Source organism: Poecilia reticulata, chromosome 18, assembly GCF_904066995.2.
Source record: "Poecilia reticulata chromosome 18, P_reticulata-male-v2, whole genome shotgun sequence".
Classification (NCBI taxonomy): Eukaryota; Metazoa; Chordata; class Actinopteri; order Cyprinodontiformes; family Poeciliidae; genus Poecilia; species Poecilia reticulata.
In genome coordinates this window covers 24287646-24313107 of record NC_088847.1, presented here as the reverse complement: position 1 = coordinate 24313107, position 25462 = coordinate 24287646, and the positions used below count along the sequence as shown (strand labels likewise).

Below are 25462 nucleotides of genomic sequence, written 5' to 3'. Positions count from 1 at the left end.
TGAAGCAGGTGGTTCTGATTGGCTGTGTAACAGGATGAATGAATCTGATTGGATGTCAGTGGGTGGGCGGGGCCTCTGCCTGTCTAGCAGCAGCTCTGCTCCAGGACTCCATTACCCAGCATGCAGCGGGGCGGCCAGTAAAATCCCTAAAGAGGATTTGAGTGGATCAGAGAGGAAACATGCCGCTGAAGAAGGAAGGTGAGGCGAGCTGCGGGTCCATGTTGGGACGGGTCAGAACCGGACGGGTCAGAACAGAACCGGACGGGTCAGAACAGAACAGAACCGGATGGGTCAGAACAGAACCGGACGGGATGGGTCAGGACAGAACCAGACGGGTCAGAACAGAACCAGACGGGTCAGAACAGAACCAGACCGGATGGGTCAGAACAGAACCGGACGGGTCAGAACAGAACCGGACGGGATGGGTCAGGACGGTGGTGTTATTGTAGTTTATTGTTTCTGTCTCTGACCGCAGTCAGTCTTCTTCTTCTTCTTCTTCTTCTTCTTCTTCTTCTTCTTCTTCTTCTTCTTCTTCTTCTTCTTCTTCTTCTTCTTCTTCTTCTTCTTCTTCTTCTTCTTCTTCTTCTTCTTCTTCTTCTTCTTCTTCAGTTTGGTTTCCTGCTGTCATCTTCTTGTGACCTCTGACCTCTGGTAGTCTCCATGTTGAAACTGGAAGCTCTGGATTAAACTGGTTATAATGGTTTAACTGGACCAGCAGGGTTTCCTACTGGTTTGACCTCAGAGGGTTTGGAGGAGACGCCCTGGGTCAGCTGACCCGGGTCATGTGACCTGGGAGGTCAGGCTGAGAGACTCGATGAGATGCTGACAGAGAGACGAAGGGACCTGGAGGAGAAGAAGAATGACAATAATACTAATATTTATAAAGGTTCATTCATGCTGGATGTTTATAATCAATCTAATATTCAGGAGGAAATTACTGATCAATAATCACTAATCCTGCAGTTTCTCCACACTGAGCCCAGCAGCATGGGTCAGAACCAGAACCGGGTCCAGACTCTTTCTGGGTCAGACCCATCAGAACCGCTGACTGTCTGGTTCCGTCTCCTCCAGATACGGAGCGCGCTCTGCAGGTCATGGAGGCCTGCCAGGCCCAGGCTGCTGACGGGGTCAAAGGTCGAGCTGAGAGGCTGCTCAGCATCTTCCAGAGTGACCTGTTCCAGGCTCTGCTAGGTAACACACACACACACACACACACCAGTTCACCCAGTATAAACCAGTTTAATCCAGTCCATCTGTCATGTTGAGGACGCTTGTTGGTACTGGAAAATTCAAACAGGAAGAAGGGAGGATCAAACTGAACCAATCAGAACCCAGTAGAACCAATCAGAACCAATCAGAACCAGGTTTGTCCAGGTCTGAATCACACAGATGGAGGACCACTACGCTCCACCAAACTCAGGTCCAGATGATCTGGACCTTCAGAACCAGAACCTCCTGTTCTGCTCTGATGGAATGTCTGGGTCCACAGAGACCCGGTCCAGAACCTCCAGAAGGTTCTGACCTCCAGTGGACCTGCTGCTGCTGCTGTTTGAATGACCTGGTTATTGATGACATCATCTCACCTGAGAAGTGAACTCTGGTTGGTTTGAGTGTGAACGCTATCGGACCGCTCCAAAAGCAGGAAGTGGACTACAGCACAGGGCATTCTGGGTAAATCCAACCAAAGCTAACATGCTAGCCTAGCGCTAGCGGCAGAAATGGCTCCTGGTCTTTAGCCTAAAGAGAAATCCTCCAACCGCTAAAATCCTCCATCTTGTTTCCATCTGGTGAAGAAGGAAGTTGCTCTCAGTGTCTTCAGAGGTTTTTGTGTCGTTTCCTTCAGTGGTTCTTGGTGCAGCGCCCCCACAGGCCAGGAGGGGAACAGGTTGGTTTGACTCAGAGCAGCTGGAGGTGGAGCAGATGTTCTGGTTCCAGTAGAACCGGGTCGACCGGACCATCAGGACTAACTGTGCTCTGATTGGCTGAGGCTTCAGGTTCACTGAGGTTCACCTGAGAAACCATCATGATAACCTGGAGACGGTCCGGGTTCTGACTGGTTCTGACTGGTTCTGAACCAAGTATTAGTGGGTTCTAACCAGGTGTCCCCCCTCAGCCCCCGCCTGGTCCACCATGTGACCGAGGAGCCGGCTTGTGATTGGTCCAACCTGACTGTGTTCTCTGTGTGTGTGTGTGTGTGTGTGTGTGTGTGTGTGTGTGTGTGTGTGTGTGTGTGTGTGTGTGTGTGTGTGTTGCAGACATCCAGGAGTTCTACGAGCTGACGGTGTGTGAGAGCCAGACGTCCAGCCGGCCACACACACCTGCACAGGTAGCTTCCCTCACTCCCATCTGCACAGCAACACCTATCTCTGTTACCTAGCAACAGCTGCAGCAGCATCACCAGGGCAACAGCTGCATAACACCATGGCAACAGGAGCCCAACCCCCACCCTCTCTCTCTCTCTCTCGTCCTGAGTGGACGTCGCTCGCCCCCCTCACCCCCCACACTGAGGTTCTCCTCTTCATCATCCTCCTCCTCAGCCGACAGACGGAGGGACAGAAGGGGCGAGCGAGCGTTTACTCACAGAGAGAGAGAGCATGAGTGTGTGAGGGAGTGTGTGTGTGTGTGCAGGGATGTGTGTGTGTGAGAGTGTGTGAGTGTGTGTGGGGGGGATATGGACTGTCTCTGCATTGTCACCACCAAGGTAAGAGCTGAGCGGCGCACGAGACAGGAGAGAGAGAGAGAGAGAGAGAGAGAGAGAGAGAGAGAGAGAGGACACACACACACAGAGAGAGAGAGAGAAAACACACACACACACAGAGAGAGAGAGAAAACACACACACACCAGGCGTGTTCTGATCCAACATGTCTGGGTCTCACAAGCATAGACGGTGATCTCGTGTGTGTGTGCTGCCTTCACGTGTGAAAGTGTGTGTGTTAGCGTAGCTACGTTAGCATGTAGCTGCCGCTAGCTGCTAGCAGGGAGCCAGATGCTGGAGCAACATGTGGCCGGGTTCTGCCTCAGGTCCGGTACCGGACAGATTGGATCACAGAGAGGTTCTGACGGATCAGAGGGAACCGGGTTAAAGGTTCTGGTCAGAACCGAGCCGAGCCCGGTCCGGTTCCTGTTGTTGTTTTAAGTTAATGATCTGGTAAGAGTTTAGTTGACGGGGTGTGAATGAGACATGATGATGTCATAACCATGATGTCACATGTTATGACATGAAGGATGTTTATGAATGAACTGATGTCATCATGATGTCACTGAGACACTTTGATGCAGTTTCTCTGAAGGTTAAAAGTTGGTTTATAAACACGAGTCCCTCCATGTTCATAACATGTTATATCATGTTTATAACATGTTATATCATGTTTATAACATGTTATATCATGTTTATAACATGTTATATCATGTTTATAACATGTTATATCATGTTTATAACATGTTATATCATGTTTATAACATGTTATATCATGTTTATAACATGTTATATCATGTTTATAACATGTTATATCATGTTTATAACATGTTATATCATGTTTATAACATGTTATATCATGTTTATAACATGTTATATCATGTTTATAACATGTTATATCATGTTTATAACATGTTATATCATGTTTATAACATGTATCATGTTTATAACATGTTATATCATAGTTATAACACCATCATGTCTCATTCACAGCCCGTTAAATAACCTGAGCTGCAGTGGCAGCCTCTAGAATCCGACCTGGTACCTGGTTCTGGTTCTGCAGGGTTCAGAGAGTCTCTAACCGTTTGGATCGCGGGGATGGAGGTTCTTCCTGTAATCGTCAGGTTGCTGGTTCGATTCCCACTCCGTCCATCTGTTGTCGTGTCCCTCAGCAGAACTCTGCCCACTGTGTTCTGGGTCCAGTGGCACCGGTTCTGCACCGGTTCTGGGTCCAGTGGTACCGGTTCTGGGTCCAGTGGCTACCACCCAGTAGCTCTCCCCCATCAGTGGCTGGCATTAGCATGTAGCTTGTCGCCTCTGGCTGGACGAAGCTCCACATCAGGACATCTCCCCCCCAGTTTGTCCCATCAGGTTATTAATGTTTCTGCTGATTCTAGTTTTTATTTTAGCCGTTTGATCTGATTTTATATCTTCTGTTATGACATTTAAACATCTTTTGGGATGAATAAAGTTCTTCTGAATTTGAATGGAACTGGACCCGACCAGAACTCCAGGACATGTTGGACTCATTCCACTGGTTTCACTGGTTCTTTTCCACATGTTGACATTCAAACAGATTTTATTTTGTTGCATCGTTTTCTAAGTAATCGGTTCAGAACCGACTGGAGTTCTGGACCGGTTCTGGTCAGACCGGATCATCAGACTGAATTTATTTACTAAAGTTAAATTATTTTATAAAGATCCAAATCTGACCGAGGAGCAGCTGAACACCCATTCAGCCATAAACGACGGTCTAGTTTCCAGTCTGACCCTGAATGCATCGTTACCGTAAACCTCAGTGTAGAGGGGCAGCTGGACCCGCTCTGGACAGCAGAACCGGGTCAGAGTGGCTGGTGGACCCGACCCAGGATGGATACAGTTCTCTGGTTCTGGATACTGGAGAACCAGAACCAGAACCAGAACCTGGCTGGTTTAAACAGCAGAGGAGCAGCTGGAGGTTCAGTTTCCTCCCAGTTGGTCCCAGAGGACAGGAACCAGAACCGGGTCAGAACCGGTCCTCTAGGATTCATAAAGCCTCCACTGTGTTTATGACTCGGCTCTGGCTCCGCCCCCTCTCAGTGACATCAGTTACCAGGCAACCAGCCCTCAGAGTGGGGGGGGGGTTCTGTTACCATGGTAACCAGTCTCTTCTTTCAGTTTGTTTCTCCTCTTTGTGGCTCAGTTCAAGTTTTCATCTGCTTCATCTTCCTCACTTCATCTCCTCCTCTTCCTCACCAGGAGGGTTAGTGGAACCAGTGTGTTTTTCTCTGGGTCCAGTTTGGGTTCTGACAGACCAGAACCGTCACTGAGACCCAGATTAACTCTGGTTCTGGAGGTTCTGATGGTTCTGAACCGACCCAGAGGAAGTTCTACTGCTACAGGTTTTATGCTAGCTGCTAACAGGTTCTGATGGTTCTACAGAGAAATGGACCGGTCCTCGTGTTCTCCAGAACCACTCCAACAGAACCTGTTGAAGTGAGAGAAACTGGGTCCATCAGAACCAGATCTGCTGGTATCAGAACCTCTGAGGAGGTGTAGAACCAGAACCAGGACCCTCTGCTGGTTCTGGTTCTGGTGGGAGGTGTCAGTAGGTCCAGTTATGACTGGATGACCTCAGGTGACCCCAGAGGAACCAGGGACCAATCAGAATCCAGAGTGACGGCCTGTTCGGGTTGGAGAGGTTCTGGTTCTGGTCTGTGGGTTTGGGTCGTAGATGTTCTGAGGTTCAGTCTGCGGTTCTGGTTAAAGCATCGTGTTCTGGTTCTGATCCATTAGCGTGTTCCTGGCTCTGGTCCGGGTCGAACCAGAACCTGACCGTCTGGTTCTGTCTCTGCAGAAGTACCGTTACCATGACGATGAGACGCCGCCTGTGGACCCCAGCCCCGGTCACATGACCCACAGCGCCGAGCTGAGCCACGCCCACCTGGACGGATACACACACCCTGCAGCCGCGCTCACCGTAGGTACCGACACACCGGACTACACTACCCACAATGCACCGGGCAGACAGGCTGCAGCTCACCGTAGGTACCGACACACCGGGCTACACTACCCACAATGCACCGGGCAGACAGGCTGCAGCTCACCGTAGGTACCGACACACCGGGCTACACTACCCACAATGCACCGGGCAGACAGGCTGCAGCTCACCGTAGGTACCGACACACCGGACTACACTACCCACAATGCACCGGGCAGACAGGCTGCAGCTCACCGTAGGTACCGACACACCGGACTACACTACCCACAATGCACCAGGCAGACAGGCTGCAGCTCACCGTAGGTACCGACACACTACCCACAATGCACTGGGCAGACAGGCTGCAGCTCACTGAGCGGCCTCCAGGGGGCAGCAGCAGCTTCATGAGCTCCATCTGCTGCTGGGCTGCAGACTGAGTCGTCATTATGGACCCGACAGAACCAGAACCACTGGACCGGGTCAGAACCCACTGATATCAGCAGAACCTGCAGGGTGGTACCACAGGGTTCTGGTGGGAACATCTGGACCGGATCAGAACCTCTGATGGTTCTGGTTATTGGGTTTTCTATGTGAGATTCTAATCTGGATTATCAGGGAGTCCAAACAGCAGAATCTGGTTCTGGTTTCCATCAGAACTCTGCTGCAGCGTTTTGGATCCTGAAGGATTTTAACTTCCTTCAGCCTGAAGGAACATCTGCATGGATTATAGATTATAGATTATCAGCCTCACAGCTGGCAGCAGGTTTATAATCTATGTCCAGAGATGACAGAAGGAAACGATATAAACCAGCTTAATATGGGATTAAATGACATCCTGGTTAAATATCAGAGGTAAAGATCAATAATCGACTGATCAGGATGTTTTGCTGGTGATTTTACCAGATCACAGACGGCTGGTCCTTCAGCAGGATGAAGGAATCAGTCTGTCTGCATCAGCATCGTACAGAACGATGAGCAAATCAGATCCAGTTCATCCATAGAAAGAGACAAATGAACACCAGAACACCTGAGTATCCAGGTACCTGAGGAGACGGTAGAGACCAACATGAGGAAACCCAACCGATCCGCCTCTGCAGGACAGGATGGACACATCGTGAGAAACAACATGTGGGAACAGAAACAGGAGAGAGAGAACTGATGGGGCTTCCAGCAGGTGAAACAGAGAGCGACGGGGCATCATGGCATCAGCCTGGGTTACCCTACGGGGGCAGGAGGGCAACGAGATGGGGGTTTATAGGCCTCTGGACGGTTGGACCTGCTGATGGCTGGTTCTGGGTTTCAGGTGTCTAGAGGAGGTAAAGGTCCAGTTGAAGCTCTGGGTGGTTCTGATCCAGTGGGTCTGGTGTGAGGAACAGGGATGTTGGGGTCACACCTGGAGTCACACCTGGAGTCAGATCTGGAGTCACACCTGGAGTCAGATCTGGAGTCACACCTGGAGTCAGATCTGGAGTCACACCTGGAGTCAGATCTGGGGTCACACCTGGAGTCAGATCTGGGGTCACACCTGGAGTCAGATCTGGGGTCACACCTGGAGTCAGATCTGGAGTCACACCTGGAGTCAGATCTGGAGTCACACCTGGAGTCAGATCTGGGGTCACACCTGGAGTCAGATCTGGAGTCACACCTGGAGTCAGATCTGGAGTCACACCTGGAGTCAGATCTGGGGTCACACCTGGAGTCAGATCTGGGGTCACACCTGGAGTCAGATCTGGAGTCACACCTGGAGTCAGACCTGGAGTCACACCTGGAGTCAGATCTGGAGTCACACCTGGAGTCAGATCTGGGGTCACACCTGGAGTCAGATCTGGGGTCACACCTGGAGTCAGATCTGGAGTCACACCTGGAGTCAGATCTGGAGTCACACCTGGAGTCAGATCTGGGGTCACACCTGGAGTCAGATCTGGGGTCACACCTGGAGTCACACCTGGAGTCAGATCTGGGGTCACACCTGGAGTCAGATCTGGAGTCACACCTGGAGTCAGACCTGGAGTCACACCTGGAGTCAGATCTGGAGTCACACCTGGAGTCAGATCTGGAGTCACACCTGGAGTCAGATCTGGGGTCACACCTGGAGTCAGATCTGGAGTCACACCTGGAGTCAGATCTGGGGTCACACCTGGAGTCAGATCTGGAGTCAGATCTGGGGTCACACCTGGAGTCAGATCTGGGGTCACACCTGATCTGGAGTCACACCTGGAGTCAGATCTGGGGTCACACCTGGGGTCGGCTTCCTGATTCCAGCTCTGGTCTCAGCAGCAGGTCGGCTCTAAGCTCTAAACTCTACGGCTCACATTAATATTCACACTGCTGAGATCAGAGCTGCTGCTGTAATTACACACACACACACTGAGAGAGCGATACACACACACACACACACACACACACACACACGATACACACACACACACACACACACACTGAGAGAGCGACACACACACACACACACACACACACACACACACTGAGAGAGCGATACACACACACACACACACACACACTGAGAGAGCGATACACACACACACACACACACTGAGAGAGCGATACACACACACTCTCTCTCTCTCCGTAGCGTGGGCCGCCCGTTCCCTCTCTCAATGCATCCTTCTGCTTTTTGCTCAGCCGTCTCCATGGTAACGCTGAGAATGGCAGAAGGGGGGTGGGCATGGAAAAGAAAAGACAGTGGAGGGGGGGTTGTTACCATGGCAACAGTATTAACCAGAACGTGTGTGTGTGTGTGTTTCTAAAATCTTTTAGAGAAAATACATCTCTCTCTCTCTGCCTCGTTCGCCCTGGTGAGTGACATCACAGAGGGGAGGGGATTCCTTCAGAGGGGGGGAGGAACATCGGGCGAGAGAGAGAGAGAGAAAGAGAGAGAGGGACGGACCGCCTCTCTCTCTCTCTCTCTCTGCAGGACTCTGTCGCTGCTCCTCTTCCTCCTGCAGGAGTCTTCTCCTTCTCCTCTTCCTCTCTGAGCGAGGGACGATGTCCCCTCCGTCCATCATGTCTCCGCTCTTCGTTGACGCGTCCAGGACCCGGTCCGTATCGAGCTGAGCGTCTCTTGGTTAATAATTCATCTGTCCTCATCGCCGTCCTTATGTAAGACAGGAGGAGGGACACACAGAGACATCTTGAGGGACATCCTGAGGGACACTCTGTGGGACACCCTGAGGGACAGGCGGAGACACAGGGAGGGATGTTTGTGTCCGTCTGGTACGCCAAGAAGATGGGAAGAAGATTCATCAACAACGTGAGGAGAGCAAAGAGACACAGGCAGAGGATGATGGTAGGACACCGATTGGTCCACTGGGGTCTGCTGGCTTCTGATTGGTCCTCAGGGAGGGGCGGGGCCTGCTGGGGCCAATCAGCTCCAGAGGAGTTACTGTGACCCAGAGGGTCGAGAAGATGGAGGGTTCAGGACCTTCTGGTGGTTCTGGTCCAGATGGTTCTGGTCCAGATGAGTTGGTGGTTCTGGTCCAGATGGTTCTGGTCCAGATGAGTTGGTGGTTCTGGTCCAGATGAGTTGGTGGTTCTGATCCAGTTGGGTTGGTGGTTGGTTCTGGTCCAGATGGTTGGTGGTTCTGATCCAGTTGGGTTGGTGGTTGGTTCTGGTCCAGATGGTTGGTGGTTCTGATCCAGATGGTTCTGGTCCAGATGGGTTGGTGGTTCTGGTCCAGTTGGGTTGGTGGTTCTGGTCCAGATGGTTCTGGTCCAGATGAGTTGGTGGTTCTGGTCCAGATGGTTGGTGGTTCTGATCCAGTTGGGTTGGTGGTTCTGGTCCAGATGGGTTGGTGGTTCTGATCCAGTTGGGTTGGTGGTTGGTTCTGGTCCAGATGGTTGGTGGTTCTGGTCCAGATGGTTCTGGTCCAGATGGGTTGGTGGTTCTGGTCCAGATGGGTTGGTTGTTGGTTCTGGTTGAGATGGGTTGGTGGTTCTGGTCCAGATGGTTTGGTGGTTCTGGTCCAGATGGGTTGGTGGTTCTGGTCCAGATGGGTTGGCGGTTGGTTCTGGTCCAGATGGGTTGGTGGTTCTGATCCAGATGGGTTGGTGGTTCTGGTCCAGATGGGTTGATGGTTCTGATCCAGATGGGTTGGTGGTTCTGATCCAGATGGGTTGGTGGTTCTGGTCCAGATGGGTTTGTGGTTCTGGTCCAGATGGGTTGGCGGTTGGTTCTGGTCCAGATGGGTTGGCGGTTCTGATCCAGATGGGTTGGTGGTTCTGGTCCAGATGGGTTGGCGGTTGGTTCTGGTCCAGATGGGTTGGCGGTTCTGGTCCAGATGGGTTGGCGGTTGGTTCTGGTCCAGATTGTTTGGTGGTTCTGATCCAGTTGGGTTGGTGGTTCTGGTCCAGATGGTTCTGCTCCAGTTGGGTTGGTGGTTCTGGTCCAGATGGGTTGGTGGTTCTGGTCCAGTTGGTTGGTGGTTCTGGTCCAGATGGGTTGGTGGTTCTGGTCCAGATGGGTTGGTGGTTCTGGTCCAGATGGGTTGGTGGTTCTGGTCCAGATGGGTTGGTGGTTCTGATCCAGATGGTTCTGGTCCAGTTGGGTTGGTGGTTCTGGTCCAGTTGGTTGGTGGTTCTGGTCCAGTTGGGTTGGTGGTTCTGGTCCAGTTGGGTTGGTGGTTCTGGTCCAGTTGGGTTGGTGGTTCTGGTCCAGTTGGGTTGGTGGTTCTGGTCCAGTTGGGTTGGTGGTTCTGGTCCAGTTGGTTGGTGGTTCTGGTCCAGATGGTCCCCAGTTGCTGGTGTCCTGCAGCTTGTGTCTCGGTTCTCCAGAGTTCTGCTACTGGATTCGGGTCCAAACAGAGACGTTTCCAGAACCCTCTGGACTTCTTCCCTCTGGTTTTGAGGATCCCTGCTGGTTCGGTACCGATGAACCCGTTTGGACCTTTCTTCCCCTCTGGAGACCAGACCCTACTCCAGCTCGGTACCGTTTGGACCCTCAGCGGTCCACAGTAGGTCAGTGGTGACGGCGCCTCCTGCTGGTGGAACCAGAGATTCTCTCCGTCTGATTGGTTGACCTGAAGGTACCAGGTGGGGGGAGGTGATCTCTGATTGGACCATGGCAGGAAGTGATGTAACCATCATGTTCAGGAGATGTGGTGTGACAGAGCTGGTTACCATGGCTACGGCCACAGTCGCCTAGGTAACCAGTCCCCCAGGCAGCAGCAGCTGTTACCATGGAGTTGCCATGGCGACGGGCAGCAGAGATGCTGGAGAGCAACTCAACTGTTTTCTCTCTGCTTGATTTTCCAGATGAACGGATCAGAAGGAGAGCTGGAGTACGAGGAGATCACTCTGGAGAGGGTGAGGAGACACTCTGATAGATATAGATCTATACTGAAACAGCTAGATCACTCTGGAGAGGGTGAGGAGACACTCTGATAGATATAGATCTATACTGAAACATCTACATCACTCTGGAGAGGGTGAGGAGACACATTCTGTTAGATATAGATCTATACTGACACATCTAGATCACTCTGGAGAGGGTGAGGAGACACTCTGATAGATATAGATCTATACTGAAACATCTACATCACTCTGGAGAGGGTGAGGAGACACATTCTGATGTATATAGATCTATACTGACACAGCTACATCACTCTGGAGAGGGTGAGGAGACACTCTGTTATATATAGATCTATACTGACACATCTACATCACTCTGGAGAGGGTGAGGATTAAACTCTGATACACATAGATCTATACTGTAACACCTAGATCACTCTGGAGAGGGTGAGGATTAAACTCTGATATATATAGATCTATACTGACACAGCTAGATCACTCTGGAGAGGGTGAGGATTAAACTCTGATAGATATAGATCTATACTGAAACATCTAGATCACTCTGGAGAGGGTGAGGAGACACATTCTGTTATATATAGATCTATACTGACACATCTAGATCACTCTGGAGAGGGTGAGGAGACACATTCTGTTAGATATAGATCTATACTGACACAGCTAGATCACTCTGGAGAGGGTGAGGAGACACTCTGTTATATATAGATCTATACTGAAACATCTACATCACTCTGGAGAGGGTGAGGATTAAACTCTGATACACATAGATCTATACTGTAACACCTAGATCACTCTGGAGAGGGTGAGGATTAAACTCTGTTAGATATAGATCTATACTGAAACATCTAGATCACTCTGGAGAGGGTGAGGATTAAACTCTGATACACATAGATCTATACTGTAACACCTAGATCACTCTGGAGAGGGTGAGGAGACACATTCTGTTAGATATAGATCTATACTGAAACAGCTACATCACTCTGGAGAGGGTGAGGAGACACTCTGTTAGATATAGATCTATACTGAAACAGCTAGATCTATACTGACACATCTACATCACTCTGGAGAGGGTGAGGAGACACTCTGTTATATATAGATCTATACTGACACATCTACATCACTCTGGAGAGGGTGAGGAGACACTCTGTTATATATAGATCTATACTGACACAGCTACATCACTCTGGAGAGGGTGAGGATTAAACTCTGTTAGATATAGATCTATACTGAAACATCTACATCACTCTGGAGAGGGTGAGGAGACACATTCTGTTATATATAGATCTATACTGACACAGCTAGATCACTCTGGAGAGGGTGAGGAGACACTCTGTTAGATATAGATCTATACTGAAACAGCTAGATCACTCTGGAGAGGGTGAGGAGACACATTCTGTTAGATATAGATCTATACTGAAACAGCTAGATCTATACTGACACATCTACATCACTCTGGAGAGGGTGAGGATTAAACTCTGTTAGATATAGATCTATACTGAAACAGCTAGATCTATACTGACACATCTACATCACTCTGGAGAGGGTGAGGAGACACATTCTGTTATATATAGATCTATACTGATACACATAGATCTATACTGTAACAGCTGGTTCTATTCTGTACCACGTAGATCTATGTTGTTCCAGAACCTTCCGGTCCATAAATATCCTCAGCGGTTCTGTTTTTAGAACCAGGTTATCTTTAGCTGCTGTCGCCTCACTGATCAAACAGAACCGGGCCGAGTCGGACCGGCGCCGACTGCTGGATGAGGACAGCATGAGTCACTGCCGCACTAATCAGTTCACTGCCTTCCTCACTGACCTGCATCATCATCATCATCATCATCTCTGATGGTTCAGCTGTTGGACCAGCAGCAGCTCAGGAGGTTCTGATTGGTTCACAGTCCATCTGATTGGTTGGTTCTGATTGGTCGGTTCTATCAGATCTGGACCTCAGCAGAACCAAAGCAGTGATCTCGGTTCCCTGATGGAGGGAAGGTTCTGATGGGTTCTGGTCGGGTTCTAAAAGAACATGTACATCAACAGAACCTCAGTCCACAGACCTTCAGTAGAACCATCAGAACCAACCATGTAGAGCCGGACACAGTCGGTTCCATCAGAACCAGATCGGGCCCAGTCAGCTCCATCAGAACCAGTCCCATCAGAACCAGTCCCATCAGAACCAGATCGGGCCCAGTCAGCTCCATCAGAACCGGTCCCATCAGAACCAGATCGGGCCCAGTCAGCTCCATCAGAACCGGCTCCATCAGAACCGGTCCCATCAGACCCGGTCCCATCAGAACCAGATCGGGCCCAGTCAGCTCCATCAGAACCGGTCCCATCAGAACCAGATCGGGCCCAGTCAGCTCCATCAGAACCGGTCCCATCAGAACCAGATCGGGCCCAGTCAGCTCCATCAGAACCGGTCCCATCAGAACCTCTCCCTCTCTCCAGGGGAACTCTGGACTGGGCTTCAGCATCGCGGGCGGAACCGACAACCCGCACATCGGAGACGACCCGTCCATCTTCATCACCAAGATCATCGCAGGAGGAGCCGCCGCCCAGGACGGACGCCTCAGGTACCGGTTCTGACCCGAACGGGTCCGGGTCATTGATTCCCTATCAATACTCTTATTGATTTTTATCAAGTCAGGACATAAACTGATATCTGCCATGTTGTATTTGATTTAAACTAAAAGTTTTAACATTTTAACATTTAGCAGCTTTTATGGCGTTAAAATAATAAATAACCTGTTAGAAAATATATTATAATTTATTCAATGTGTTAATGTGAGATCATTCATTCAGAAACATTAAAACAATAACCAGCAGTTTAACGTTTCCTGGTGGTTCCCATGGAGACGCTCCAAGCTCCGCCCCCTCACTCACTGCTGTTGCTAAGCAACGGATCAAACCTACCAATCAGCTTCAGGCTGTTAACGTTGGAGCATTTCCTCCTTTATTAAATCACATTATGGATCCGCTCTGATTGGGTCAGTAATCGGTACCAGGACCGGTTCAGATGCCTGGGGGTCCAACATGGTTTAGGCTCTACAGCAGCTGTGAGGCTCTGGTTCTGACCCGGTCCGACCTCTGCAGGGTGAACGACAGCATCGTGTTCGTGAACGACGTGGACGTCCGGGAAGTCTCTCACTCATTGGCTGTGGAGGCGCTGAAGGAGGCGGGGCCTGTGGTCCGACTCTACGTGCTGCGGCGCCGACCGCCCTGCGAGCGCATCGCACAGGTCAAGCTGCTGAAGGGACCCAAAGGTGAGCAGAACCGGTGGTACCAGCAGAACCGGTGGTACCAGCAGAACCGGTGGTACCAGCAGAACCGGTGGTACCAGCAGAACCGGTGGTACCAGCAGAACCGGTGGTACCAGCAGAACCGGTGGTACCAGCAGAACCAGTGGTACCAGCAGAACCGGTGGTACCAGCAGAACCGGTGGTACCAGCAGAACCGGTGGTACCAGCAGAACCGTCTACAGATTCCACAGTTAAGATGCTTTAGCTGGTTCTGATTGGCTGAGGTTCTGATTGGCTGAGGTTCTGGGTCCAGAAACAGCTGGTTTTTGAGTCAGCCAGGTGACCTTTGAACCCATCCAGGCTCTGAACTGAAGTTATGTTTGGACCAAAAGAGGAGCGATCTAGAGCTATAGTTATAGATCTAGAGCTATAGTTATAGATCTAGAGCTATAGTTACAGATCTAGAGCTATAGTTATAGATCTAGAGCTACAGATCTAGAGTCAGCTTCAGTTCTAGCAGTTGGAAACCAGAGATCAGGATGACCTCTGACCTCTGGGTTCCTCAGTGGTCCTTCTAGCAGAACATTTCAGGCCCAGAGGACGAAAGTCTGAGACCAGAGAAACTTTGATTCCTGCAGCACAGAGAGACGAACCAGAACCTGCTGGTCCAGAACCTGCCGGTCCAGAACCTGCCGGTCCAGAACCTGGTAGTCCAGAACCTGCCGGTCCAGAACCTGCCGGTCCAGAACCTGCTGGTCCAGAACCTGCTGGTCCAAAGCTGAGTTGGTTTCCAATTAGTTAATAACTGGTAGTTATTAACTAGTTAATAACCAGTTATTAACTAGTTAATACATTATTAACTAGTTATTAACTAGTTAATAACTACCAGTTAATAACTAGTTAATAACTAGTTATTAACTAGTTAATAACACCTAGCTCAGCGGTCATCAACCCAACACGTTGAAGGAGCAAAGAAACGAAAAACTAATCTGTCTGGAGCTGCAGAAACAGTTTTTTATAATATTTATAATGAAGGAAACAGGCGTTAAGTGTTTATATTAGCCGTTTATCTAAATGACTTAGTGAACATAATAAACATTCATGATTAAATGTTTATTCTCCTGCTGTGACTCAGCATCAAACACGTAACTTTAATCATGACGAGGCTGTCAACGTTTCACAAATCAGGAAAAATGTCACAAATCCCAAACTTTGAATTATTCTCATAATGCGGATATGATTAGTTATTATTGGAGCAGAATAATCCAGTCCAGGTAGGAAGAGACCAGGTGTTGGAGTTTTTAACTAGATTAAAGATGAAGAAAGTTGTGAAAAATTAGGTGGAACTGCCCTTTAGCCATTTCCCGACTCGTTAAGCTAACGATGCTAATGCGGGTCATGGAGGCCGTTTCTCCGGGTCTCCGTCCTCCGGTCGGTACCTGCAGGCGGCGGGAAACAATACTGACCCATCCAGGCTCTGAGTTCCCACATATCTACAGCTATACCCTACCCTAACCCTAACCCTCTGATGACAGCCGGTTAGCCCGTTGCTAACATGTGAACAAATGGCGGCCATGAATCACGCAAAGCCTCCTGGGAGCTGGGATACTTACTGCTGCTTTAATGAAATGTTTCCTTTTTTAAGTTTATCGTTTTCATAGTAACTCACCTGGTTTCTCCCTCTACCTGGTTCCGGTTCCGGTCGGGTCCAGGTCTGGGCTTCAGCATCGCGGGCGGCGTGGGGAACCAGCACGTTCCTGGAGACAACAGCATCTACGTCACTAAGATCATCGATGGCGGCGCGGCGCACCGGGACGGCCGGCTGCAGATCGGGGATAAGATCCTGGCTGTAAGTGGACCGGTTCTGGTTCTGGAGGCCCAGCGGGCCGGGTGTTCAGTGGTAACGGTGGCGCCCCCTGCAGGTGAACCACATGTCCCTGGAGGACGTCCTGCATGAGGACGCCGTGGCGGCGCTGAAGAACACCGGGGAGGTGGTGTACCTGAAGGTGGCCACGCCCACCGCCCCGTTCGGCCAGCAGGGGGAGCGCTACAGCCCGCCGGACCTCACCAACGGTAGGTAGAGCCGGTTCTGGTCGGGTTCCGGCCCGCCGGACCTCACCAACGGTAGGTAGAGCCGGTTCTGGTCGGGTTCCGGCCCGCCGGACCTCACCAGGTATACGGTTCGGCCGGTTCTGGACGGGTTCTGGTCCTCAGACTCTCTCTCCCTGCAGCCTACATGGATCCAGACTACCTCTGCGATTACCCAGCAGCCCTGGCGCCGCCGTCGCCGCGGCGATACTCGCCGCTGCCCCGCGGCATCATGGGAGAGGAGGAGTACTCCAGGGAGCCGCGGCGCGTCGGCATCCAGCGGGGGGCCACCGGGCTGGGCTTCAACATCGTGGGGGGCGAAGATGGAGAGGGCATCTTCATCTCCTTCATCCTGGCGGGGGGGCCGGCCGACCTGAGCGGGGAGCTGAGGAAGGGGGACCAGATCCTGAGCGTGAGTGGGGGGCGGGGCAAATACTGGGGGGCGGGGCAGATACTGGGGGCCGGCCGACCTGAGCGGGGAGCTGAGGAAGGTGGACCAGATCCTGAGCGTGAGTGGGGGGGGCAGATATTGGGGGAGGGGGGGTACTGAGAGTGGGAGACCAGATCCTGAGCGTGAGTGGGGGGGGCAGATATTGGGGGGGGCAGATACTGGGGGCCGGCCGACCTGAGCAGGGAGCTGAGGAAGGGGGACCAGATCCTGAGCGTGAGTGGGGGAAGGGGGGGGTCAGATACTGGGGGTGGCAGATCCTGAGGGGGCAGATCCTGAGGGGGAGTACCGCTTTATGAGAGAAGGTCCGGTCCACTCTGGATTGGAGAACAGAACCAGAACCAGATCATCTGTTGTTATCAGACCAGAACCTCCGGGTCAGACAGAGACCAGGTCCCCTGTCCTCACCCCGAGACCAGTCCATAGACAGTGGCTGTAGTGAAGCCCCCTGCTGGTAGGACGCTGGTACTGACCACTAACCTGTCTAGCACCTGTCCCTGTCTGTCCTCTGTGTCCCCGTCTGTCCTCTGTCCCCTCGTCTGTCTCACCCTGTCCCTCCTGTCCAGGTGAACGGGGTGGACCTGCGGTTCGCCACACATGAACAGGCAGCAGCAGCTCTGAAGAACGCCGGGCAGACGGTGACCATCGTGGCTCAGTACAGGCCGGAGGGTGAGCAGCTCAGACGTGGTGTTAGCGTGTTAATGAGGTCATGCTAAGCAGCACAACGCGGTCTACTTCCTGTTTCCTGTCCAGAGTACAGTCGCTTTGAGGCAAAGATCCACGACCTGAGAGAGCAGATGATGAACAGCTCATCAGGCAGCCTGAGAGCCAACCGCACCTTCTACGTCAGGTACCTGAGCTCCTTACCTGACCCCACCGTGTTAGCCAGCGTGTTAGCCACCGTGTTAGCCACCATGTTGGCTAACTGACCAGGAGGTGGAGCTGACGTTGCCCCCTGTTCCACTGCAGAGCCCTGTTTGACTACGATAAGCAGTGGGACTGCGGCGTTCTGTCTCAGGCTCTGGACTTTAACTTCGGGGAGGTTCTCCATGTGATGGACAGCGCTGACGACGAGTGGTGGCAGGCCAGGAGACTCAACCAGCAGGGGGAGCTAGAGGAGCTGGGATACATCCCCTCCAAGCACAGGCGAGTAGACCAGCTGACCACTACCTGCTATAGCTACAGCTAACAGTCATTTCTATAGCTACAGCTAACGGTCGCTGCTATAGCTACAGCTAACGGTCGCTGCTATAGCTACAGCTAACGGTCGCTGCTATAGCTACAGCTAACGGTCGCTGCTATAGCTACAGCTAACGGTCATTTCTATAGCTACAGCTAACGGTCGCTGCTATAGCTACAGCTAACGGTCGCTGCTATAGCTACAGCTAACGGTCGCTGCTATAGCTACAGCTAACGGTCATTTCTATAGCTGCAGCTAACAGTCATTTCTATAGCTACAGCTAACGGTCATTTCTATAGCTACAGCTAACGGTCGCTGCTATAGCTACAGCTAACGGTCGCTGCTATAGCTACAGCTAACGGTTACTGCGATAGCTACAGCTAACGGTTGCTGCTATAGCTACAGCTAACGGTTGCTGCTATAGCTACAGCTAACGGTTGCTTCTATAGCTACAGCTAACGGTTGCTGCTATAGCTACAGCTAACGGTTGCTTCTATAGCTACAGCTAACGGTCGCTGCTATAGCTACAGCTAACGGTTACTGCGATAGCTACAGCTAACGGTTGCTGCTATAGCTACAGCTAACGGTTGCTGCTATAGCTACAGCTAATGGTCAGTACTATAGCTACAGCTAACGGTCGCTGCTATAGCTACAGCTAACGGTTACTGCGATAGCTACAGCTAGTGGTTGCTGCTATAGCTACAGCTAACGGTTGCTGCTATAGCTACAGCTAACGGTTGCTGCTATAGCTACAGCTAACGGTTGCTTCTATAGCTACAGCTAACGGTTGCTGCTATAGCTACAGCTAACGGTTGCTGCTATAGCTACAGCTAACGGTCGCTGCTATAGCTACAGCTAACGGTTACTGCGATAGCTGCAGCTAGTGGTCGCTGCTATAGCTACAGCTAACGGTTGCTGCTATAGCTACAGCTAACGGTTGCTTCTATAGCTACGGCTAACGGTTGCTTCTATAGCTACAGCTAACGGTTGCTTCTATAGCTACAGCTAACGGTTACTGCTATAGCTACAGCTAACGGTTGCTGCTATAGCTACAGCTAACGGTTGCTTCTATAGCTACAGCTAACGGTTGCTGCTATAGCTACAGCTAACGGTTGCTTCTATAGCTACGGCTAACGGTTGCGGCTATAGCTACGGCTAACGGTTGCTTCTATAGCTACAGCTAACGGTTACTGCTATAGCTACAGCTAGCTGCTACAGCAGCTAACTGTTTCTGTTTGTGTTTCAGGGTGGAGAGGAAGGAGTGGTCCCGCATGAAGAGTAAAGGTACAGTATTATAGATATATAATAATAGATGTTAGCATTATGCTGAAGAGGCTTTAATGATGAATAATAACTGGTGTGGAAACCAAACAGACCATCATTCAGCCTTATAGTCGGAGAGAAAGAAGCTTCATATTCATGTTGAGACAACACCAGGATGGAAAGACATCAGCTATGACCCTGGAGCTACTGCTGCCTGTCAACCTGGGAAGGGTCAAAGGTCACCTCCAGACCATCTGTAGTCCATCAGGCTCCAGATAGAACAAGAGGAAACTTCTCTCTGTAAACAAGATGGCCGCCAGACTGAGGTTAGCAGAGCCAAGACGTCTGGGACAACGAGACCAGAGAGGAGACGATGGGTCGGGACGGACAGAACCAGGACGGACAGAACCAGGACGGACAGAACCAGGACGGACAGAACCAGGACGGAGGAAACCAGGACGGACAGAACCAGGACGGACAGAACCAGGACGGACAGAACCAGGATGGAGGAAACCAGGATGGAGGAAACCAGGACGGACAGAACCAGGACGGACAGAACCAGGATGGACAGAACCAGGATGGACAGAACCAGGATGGACAGAACCAGGACGGACAGAACCAGGACGGACAGAACCAGGACGGACAGAACCAGGACGGACAGAACCAGGACGGACAGAACCAGGACGGACAGAACCAGGACGGACAGAACCAGGACGGACAGAACCAGGACGGAGGAAACCAGGACGGACAGAACCAGGACGGACAGAACCAGGACGGAGGAAACCAGGATGGAGGAAACCAGGACGGACAGAACCAGGACGGACAGAACCAGGACGGAGGAAACCAGGACGGAGGAAACCAGGACGGAGGAAACCAGGACGGACAGAACCAGGACGGACAGAACCAGGACGGACAGAACCAGGACGGACAGAACCAGGATGGACAGAACCAGGACGGACAGAACCAGGATGGACAGAACCAGGACGGACAGAACCAGGACGGACAGAACCAGGACGGAGGAAACCAGGACGGACAGAACCAGGACGGACAGAACCAGGACGGACAGAACCAGGACGGACAGAACCAGGACGGAGGAAACCAGGACGGACAGAACCAGGACGGACAGAACCAGGACGGAGGAAACCAGGATGGAGGAAACCAGGACGGACAGAACCAGGACGGACAGAACCAGGACGGAGGAAACCAGGACGGACAGAACCAGGACGGACAGAACCAGGACGGAGGAAACCAGACCCTGCGGATCAGCAGAAGCTCCTCCTTCCAGCTGTGCAGCACGGTGGTGGCGGTGTGATGATCAGGGCTTGTTCTGCAGACCCTCCAGTCTCTGGTTGACCTGGACTCCTCTGTAAACAGTGAAGCTTCATCCAAACCGGGTCAACAGCAGAACCTTGATCCATTCAGCCAATCCCTGGCTGACAACGAACAGAACCAAACCCTGCAATGGCCTAGTCAAAGTCCATTGCCCTATTCTGTTGAAGGTTCTGGACACCTTAAAGGAGGTTCTGCTGGGAGGTTCTGCTGGACCGGGCCGTGGCCTCAGCTCTAACAGAACCGTTTTCATCCGTCTCTGTTTCTGTTCCAGGTCGAGACGGTTTCATCCACAGCTACGAACTCGTCACTCAGATCGAAGGTCAGTACCACCAGAACCTTTAACCCGACTCACTGGACCAGAACCAGAGGTTCCTCTGGCCAACAGACTCACTGATCTGTTTCCTGTGAGGAAACCCAGGGGTCAAAGGTCAGAGTAGAAAGGGTTCTGGTCCAGGAGAACCAGATCACAGGTCAGAGTGTCCAGGTTGTCCCCTCCGTCCCTCCAGGGACAAACTGCTGGTTTAGGTCTCTGGTTTATCCTCGACCCACTGATGGCTCATTGGCTGCTGCTGAACTTTGACCTGCTGAGGAGGAACTGAAACCTGCAGGACGGACTGGACCCTGTAAGCGAGGAGCCGTGACCTTCATGACCTGCTGAAGGTCACCAGATGGACATGTTGGTTCCTGGTTTCTCCTCAGCAGGTCTTTGACCTCCATTGACCTTGTAACTGATTCAGTCCTGGATCCTGAAGGACGTTTAGTCCCAGATGGTCTCCTGAAGAGGCCTGGACGTCCCTGTCCTAACCGCTGTCCCTGTCCTAACCGCTGTCCCTGTCCTAACCGCTGTCCCTGTCCTAACCGCTGTCCCTCTGTCCTAACCGCTGTCCCTCTGTCCTAACCGCTGTCCCTGTCCTAACCGCTGTCCCTCTGTCCTAACCGCTGTCCCTGTCCTAACCGCTGTCCCTGTCCTAACCGCTGTCCCTCTGTCCCCAGTGGACTACGCCCGTCCCGTCATCATCCTGGGTCCGACCAAAGACCGGGTCAACGACGACCTGCTGTCCGAGTATCCAGACAAGTTCGGCTCCTGCGTCCCCCGTAAGTCGTCCTCCTGATGATGTCATCACGCTGACAGACAGGAAGTGTGATGTCACGTCCTGTCTCCGCCCGCAGACACCACCCGTCCCCGCAGGGACTACGAGATGGACGGGCGGGACTACCACTTTGTGTCGTCACGGGAACAGATGGAGCGGGACATCCAGTCGCACCGCTTCATCGAGGCGGGGCAGTACAACACCCACCTGTACGGGACGTCGGTGCAGAGCGTCAGGCAGGTGGCCGAGCAGGTGAGGCGGGGGGACAGGTGAGGGACGGGGGACAGGGGGACGGTCAGTCTGGACCTGCAGGTCACTGGTGGATGATGAGTAAATAAACGATGACGTTCAGTGAAGCATCGTCAGCATAGAGACTCATCTGGTATCATCAGATGAGGAGATCAGTGGATTTAAAGGGCCGGCGGCGCTGCAGAAACAGCTGCTTCATAAATCCAACGGTTCCTCCACCTGATGGTTACCTCAGCATGACCTCCTGACCCCAGGACCCTGTAACCTCCTTAGCCATGGCTAACTGTCGCCCCCTGCTGTTCCAGGGGAAGCACTGCATCCTGGATGTTTCGGCCAACGCTGTGAGGCGTCTGCAGGCGGCTCACCTCCATCCCATCGCCATCTTCATCCGCCCGCGCTCCCTGGAGAACATCCTGTAAGGAACATGTTACCTGAGCTTTACCTGAGCTGGCTGTAGACCGGGTCCGGAACCCGACCGGGTCCAGAACCCGTCCGGTTCCTCTGTCCTGAATCGTCTCCCTGATTGTCTTTAGGGATCTGAACAAGCGTCTGTCGGAGGATCAGGCCAGGAAAGCTCTGGACCGAGCCGTCAAGCTGGAGCAGGACTTCCTGGAGTGTTTCACAGGTAAGAACACCTGAGGAGCTGGACCAATCAGAGCCGGTCTGACTCTAACCGACCAATCAGAGCCGGTCTGACTCTAACCGACCAATCAGATTAATCCTGTCTGTCTCTAACCGACCAATCAGATTAATCCTGTCTGTCTCTAACCGACCAATCAGAGCCGGTTTGTCTCTAACCGACCAATCAGAGCCGGTCTGACTCTAACCGACCAATCAGAGCCGGTCTGACTCTAACCGACCAATCAGAGCCGGTCTGTCTAACCGACCAATCAGAGCCGGTCTGACTCTAACCGACCAATCAGAGCCGGTCTGACTCTAACCGACCAATCAGAGCCGGTCTGACTCTAACCGACCAATCAGAGCCGGTCTGTCTCTAACCGACCAATCAGAGCCGGTCTGACTCTAACCGACCAATCAGAGCCGGTCTGACTCTAACCGACCAATCAGAGCCGGTCTGTCTAACCGACCAATCAGAGCCGGTCTGTCTCTAACCGACCAATCAGATTAATCCTGTCTCTAACCGACCAATCAGAGCCGGTCTGACTCTAACCGACCAATCAGAGCCGGTCTGACTCTAACCGACCAATCAGATTAATCCTGTCTCTAACCGACCAATCAGAGCCGGTCTGACTCTAACCGACCAATCAGAGCCGGTCTGACTCTAACCGACCAACCAGAGTAATCCTGACTCTAACCGACCAATCAGAGCCGGTCTGTCTAACCGACCAATCAGATTAATCCTGTCTCTAACCGACCAATCAGATTGCTCCTTCCTGTGTCTCCTCCAGCCGTTGCCCAGGGCGACAGCTTCGATGAGGTGTACCTCCAGGTGAAGCTGGTCATCGAGGAGCAGAGCGGACCGTACATCTGGGTTCCTGCCCGGGACAGACTCTGATTGGCTGGGCTCTGTCTCCATGGCAACCACCGTCACCTCCTCCAGCTGCTGTGGGCGGAGCCACAGGACATGGATGAGCTCAGAGACTGCTGTAACCATGGCGACCACTTCCTGTCCAGAGAGACGAATAATCCTGAGATAATGAACCAGAGACTGTAGGAGCAGATCCACGTATTTATAGAAACATATTTATTTATCATTATTTATTAAGACTTTCTGTGATGTGGAAGTGGGCTGTGTGTGTGTGTGTGTGTGTGTGTGTGTGTGTGTGTGTGTGTGTGTGTGTGTGTGTGTGTGTGTGTGTGTGTGTGCATACAGACGTGTGTGACTGTAAATAAAACCAAGGGGCTCAAACACACAGTCTATTCAGGGCTTAAACTCAGAACCACTGGACTACAACTCCCTGAGCTCTCCTATCAGAGCCGGCCCAAGGCAGAAGCAACCTAAACCAAACTCTGAGGTCCATCAGAGACTCACATGACTCCTCAGATCTAAAATATTTACATCTGATTGTTGAGAAAAAGTTACATTTATTTGACTTTTCCTCAGAGAAAGATTTAAACTTTAGTTTCAGTTTACTTTGTAAAACATTCAGTCATCCTCCATCTGGACTACAACTGTTTGGACTCTAACTCCCATCATGCCGTTCTGTTCGGGCTGAAGGACTCCATGTGATCTCAGCATCACATTCATATCAAGTCTTTCTCAGCTGCAGCCTCCTGCGTCACACAGGACTACATTACCCAGAGTTCCCTGCTCCATGGGACCGGACAGCAGCAGTGATGGACTGCTGGCTCTGCAGAAGACATGGGGACCAAACTGGACTCAACAAGAACCTCTGAGCTGGTTCTGCTGCTGGAACGGGTCCGACAGGAGACGATCAGATGATCACACCTGGACACACCTGGACACACCTGGCCCAGAGAGGCTGCTGGTCTCAAAGCTTCTTGTAAAAACAGAAAAATTAGTTATTAATGAAATTCAAATATTTAAATAAATTCCTTATAAAAATGAATGTTGGCTCCAACTCAGTGCTGGATAGAACCATCAGAACCATCCTCTAAACACCTGAACTAGTGGCAGTTTGTCTCCCCCTGCTGGCCGACACAGTCATTACACCTACACCGTGACGTCATATACTTAATGTTTTCCTGCAGTTTATATCAGATCTTCTTCTGTGGTTCTGATCCGGATGTTCTTTAGGACTTCTGGGTCTGATGATTTATTAAAACGTTTTAATGTCCATCTATCATCCTCCTTCCAGAACATTTTAAATCTGTTCTTCAGGATTCTTGTTCCATCAGGTCTGTGTTGCTTCCAGGTGATGATGGAGTCCAGCCGTCTGTCCATCAGGTTCTTCCTCTGGGATGATTTTTGGTTCTGGTTCCATAAAGACATCAGCTCTGCTAACACTAGCTCTGCTAACACTAACTGCTAACACTAGCTCTGCTAACACTAGCTATGCTAACACTGGCTCTGCTAACACTAGCTCTGCTAACACTAGCTCTGCTAACACTAGCTCTGCTAACACTAACTGCTAACACTAGCTCTGCTAACACTAGCTATGCTAACACCCGCTCTGCTAACACTAACTGCTAACACTAGCTCTGCTAACACTAGCTCTGCTAACACTAGCTATGCTAACACTAGCTATGCTAACACTGGCGCTGCTAACACTAGCTATGCTAACACTGGCTCTGCTAACACTAGCTATGCTAACACTAGCTATGCTAACACTGGCGCTGCTAACACTGGCGCTGCTAACACTAGCTATGCTAACACTAGCTATGCTAACACTGGCTCTGCTAACACTAGCTATGCTAACACTAGCTCTGCTAACACTAGCTATGCTAACACTGGCTCTGCTCAGGTTGTCATGGCAACACAGGGTCAGTGTTAGGGTAGCAAAGCGCCTCGTCGTCTCCATCTGCATGTTTAATTAACACCAGAACTCTGGATCGTTTTTATCAAAAGGTTCTTTGATTATTCAGTTTGTTCTTCATTTCGTTTCACTGCAGCTCCTGAACTTTTATTATTTTAGTCTGAACACTAACAGGAGTTCAGACTAAAATA

At 51.4% G+C, this 25462-nt stretch overlaps 1 protein-coding gene across 4 annotated transcripts; it reads left to right on the top strand.

Annotated features, from left to right (window-relative positions):
* The first annotated feature begins 164 nt into the window (after nt 1-164).
* LOC103460901 (disks large homolog 4-like) lies at nt 165-24404 on the top strand. 4 transcript variants are annotated; one of them, XM_081599214.1, is made up of 20 exons: nt 165-198; nt 1072-1191; nt 2256-2326; nt 5533-5655; nt 10924-10974; nt 13432-13556; nt 14077-14246; nt 15935-16071; nt 16145-16295; nt 16454-16722; nt 17325-17427; nt 17512-17608; nt 17728-17904; nt 19185-19222; nt 20805-20852; nt 21527-21628; nt 21704-21876; nt 22179-22288; nt 22407-22498; nt 23283-24404. In XM_081599214.1, the coding sequence occupies exons 1-20, from the start codon at nt 180-182 to the stop codon at nt 23387-23389; spliced, it is 2283 nt and encodes a 760-aa protein (XP_081455340.1). In that variant the 5' UTR covers nt 165-179; the 3' UTR covers nt 23390-24404. The 4 variants fall into 4 exon arrangements, with proteins under 4 accessions (XP_081455340.1, XP_081455341.1, XP_081455342.1 ...); XM_081599215.1 differs by lacking the exons at nt 165-198; nt 1072-1191; nt 2256-2326; nt 5533-5655 and adding an exon at nt 8571-8959; XM_081599216.1 differs by lacking the exons at nt 165-198; nt 1072-1191; nt 2256-2326; nt 5533-5655; nt 10924-10974 and adding an exon at nt 12499-12520.
* Nucleotides 24405-25462: the final 1058 nt, after the last annotated feature.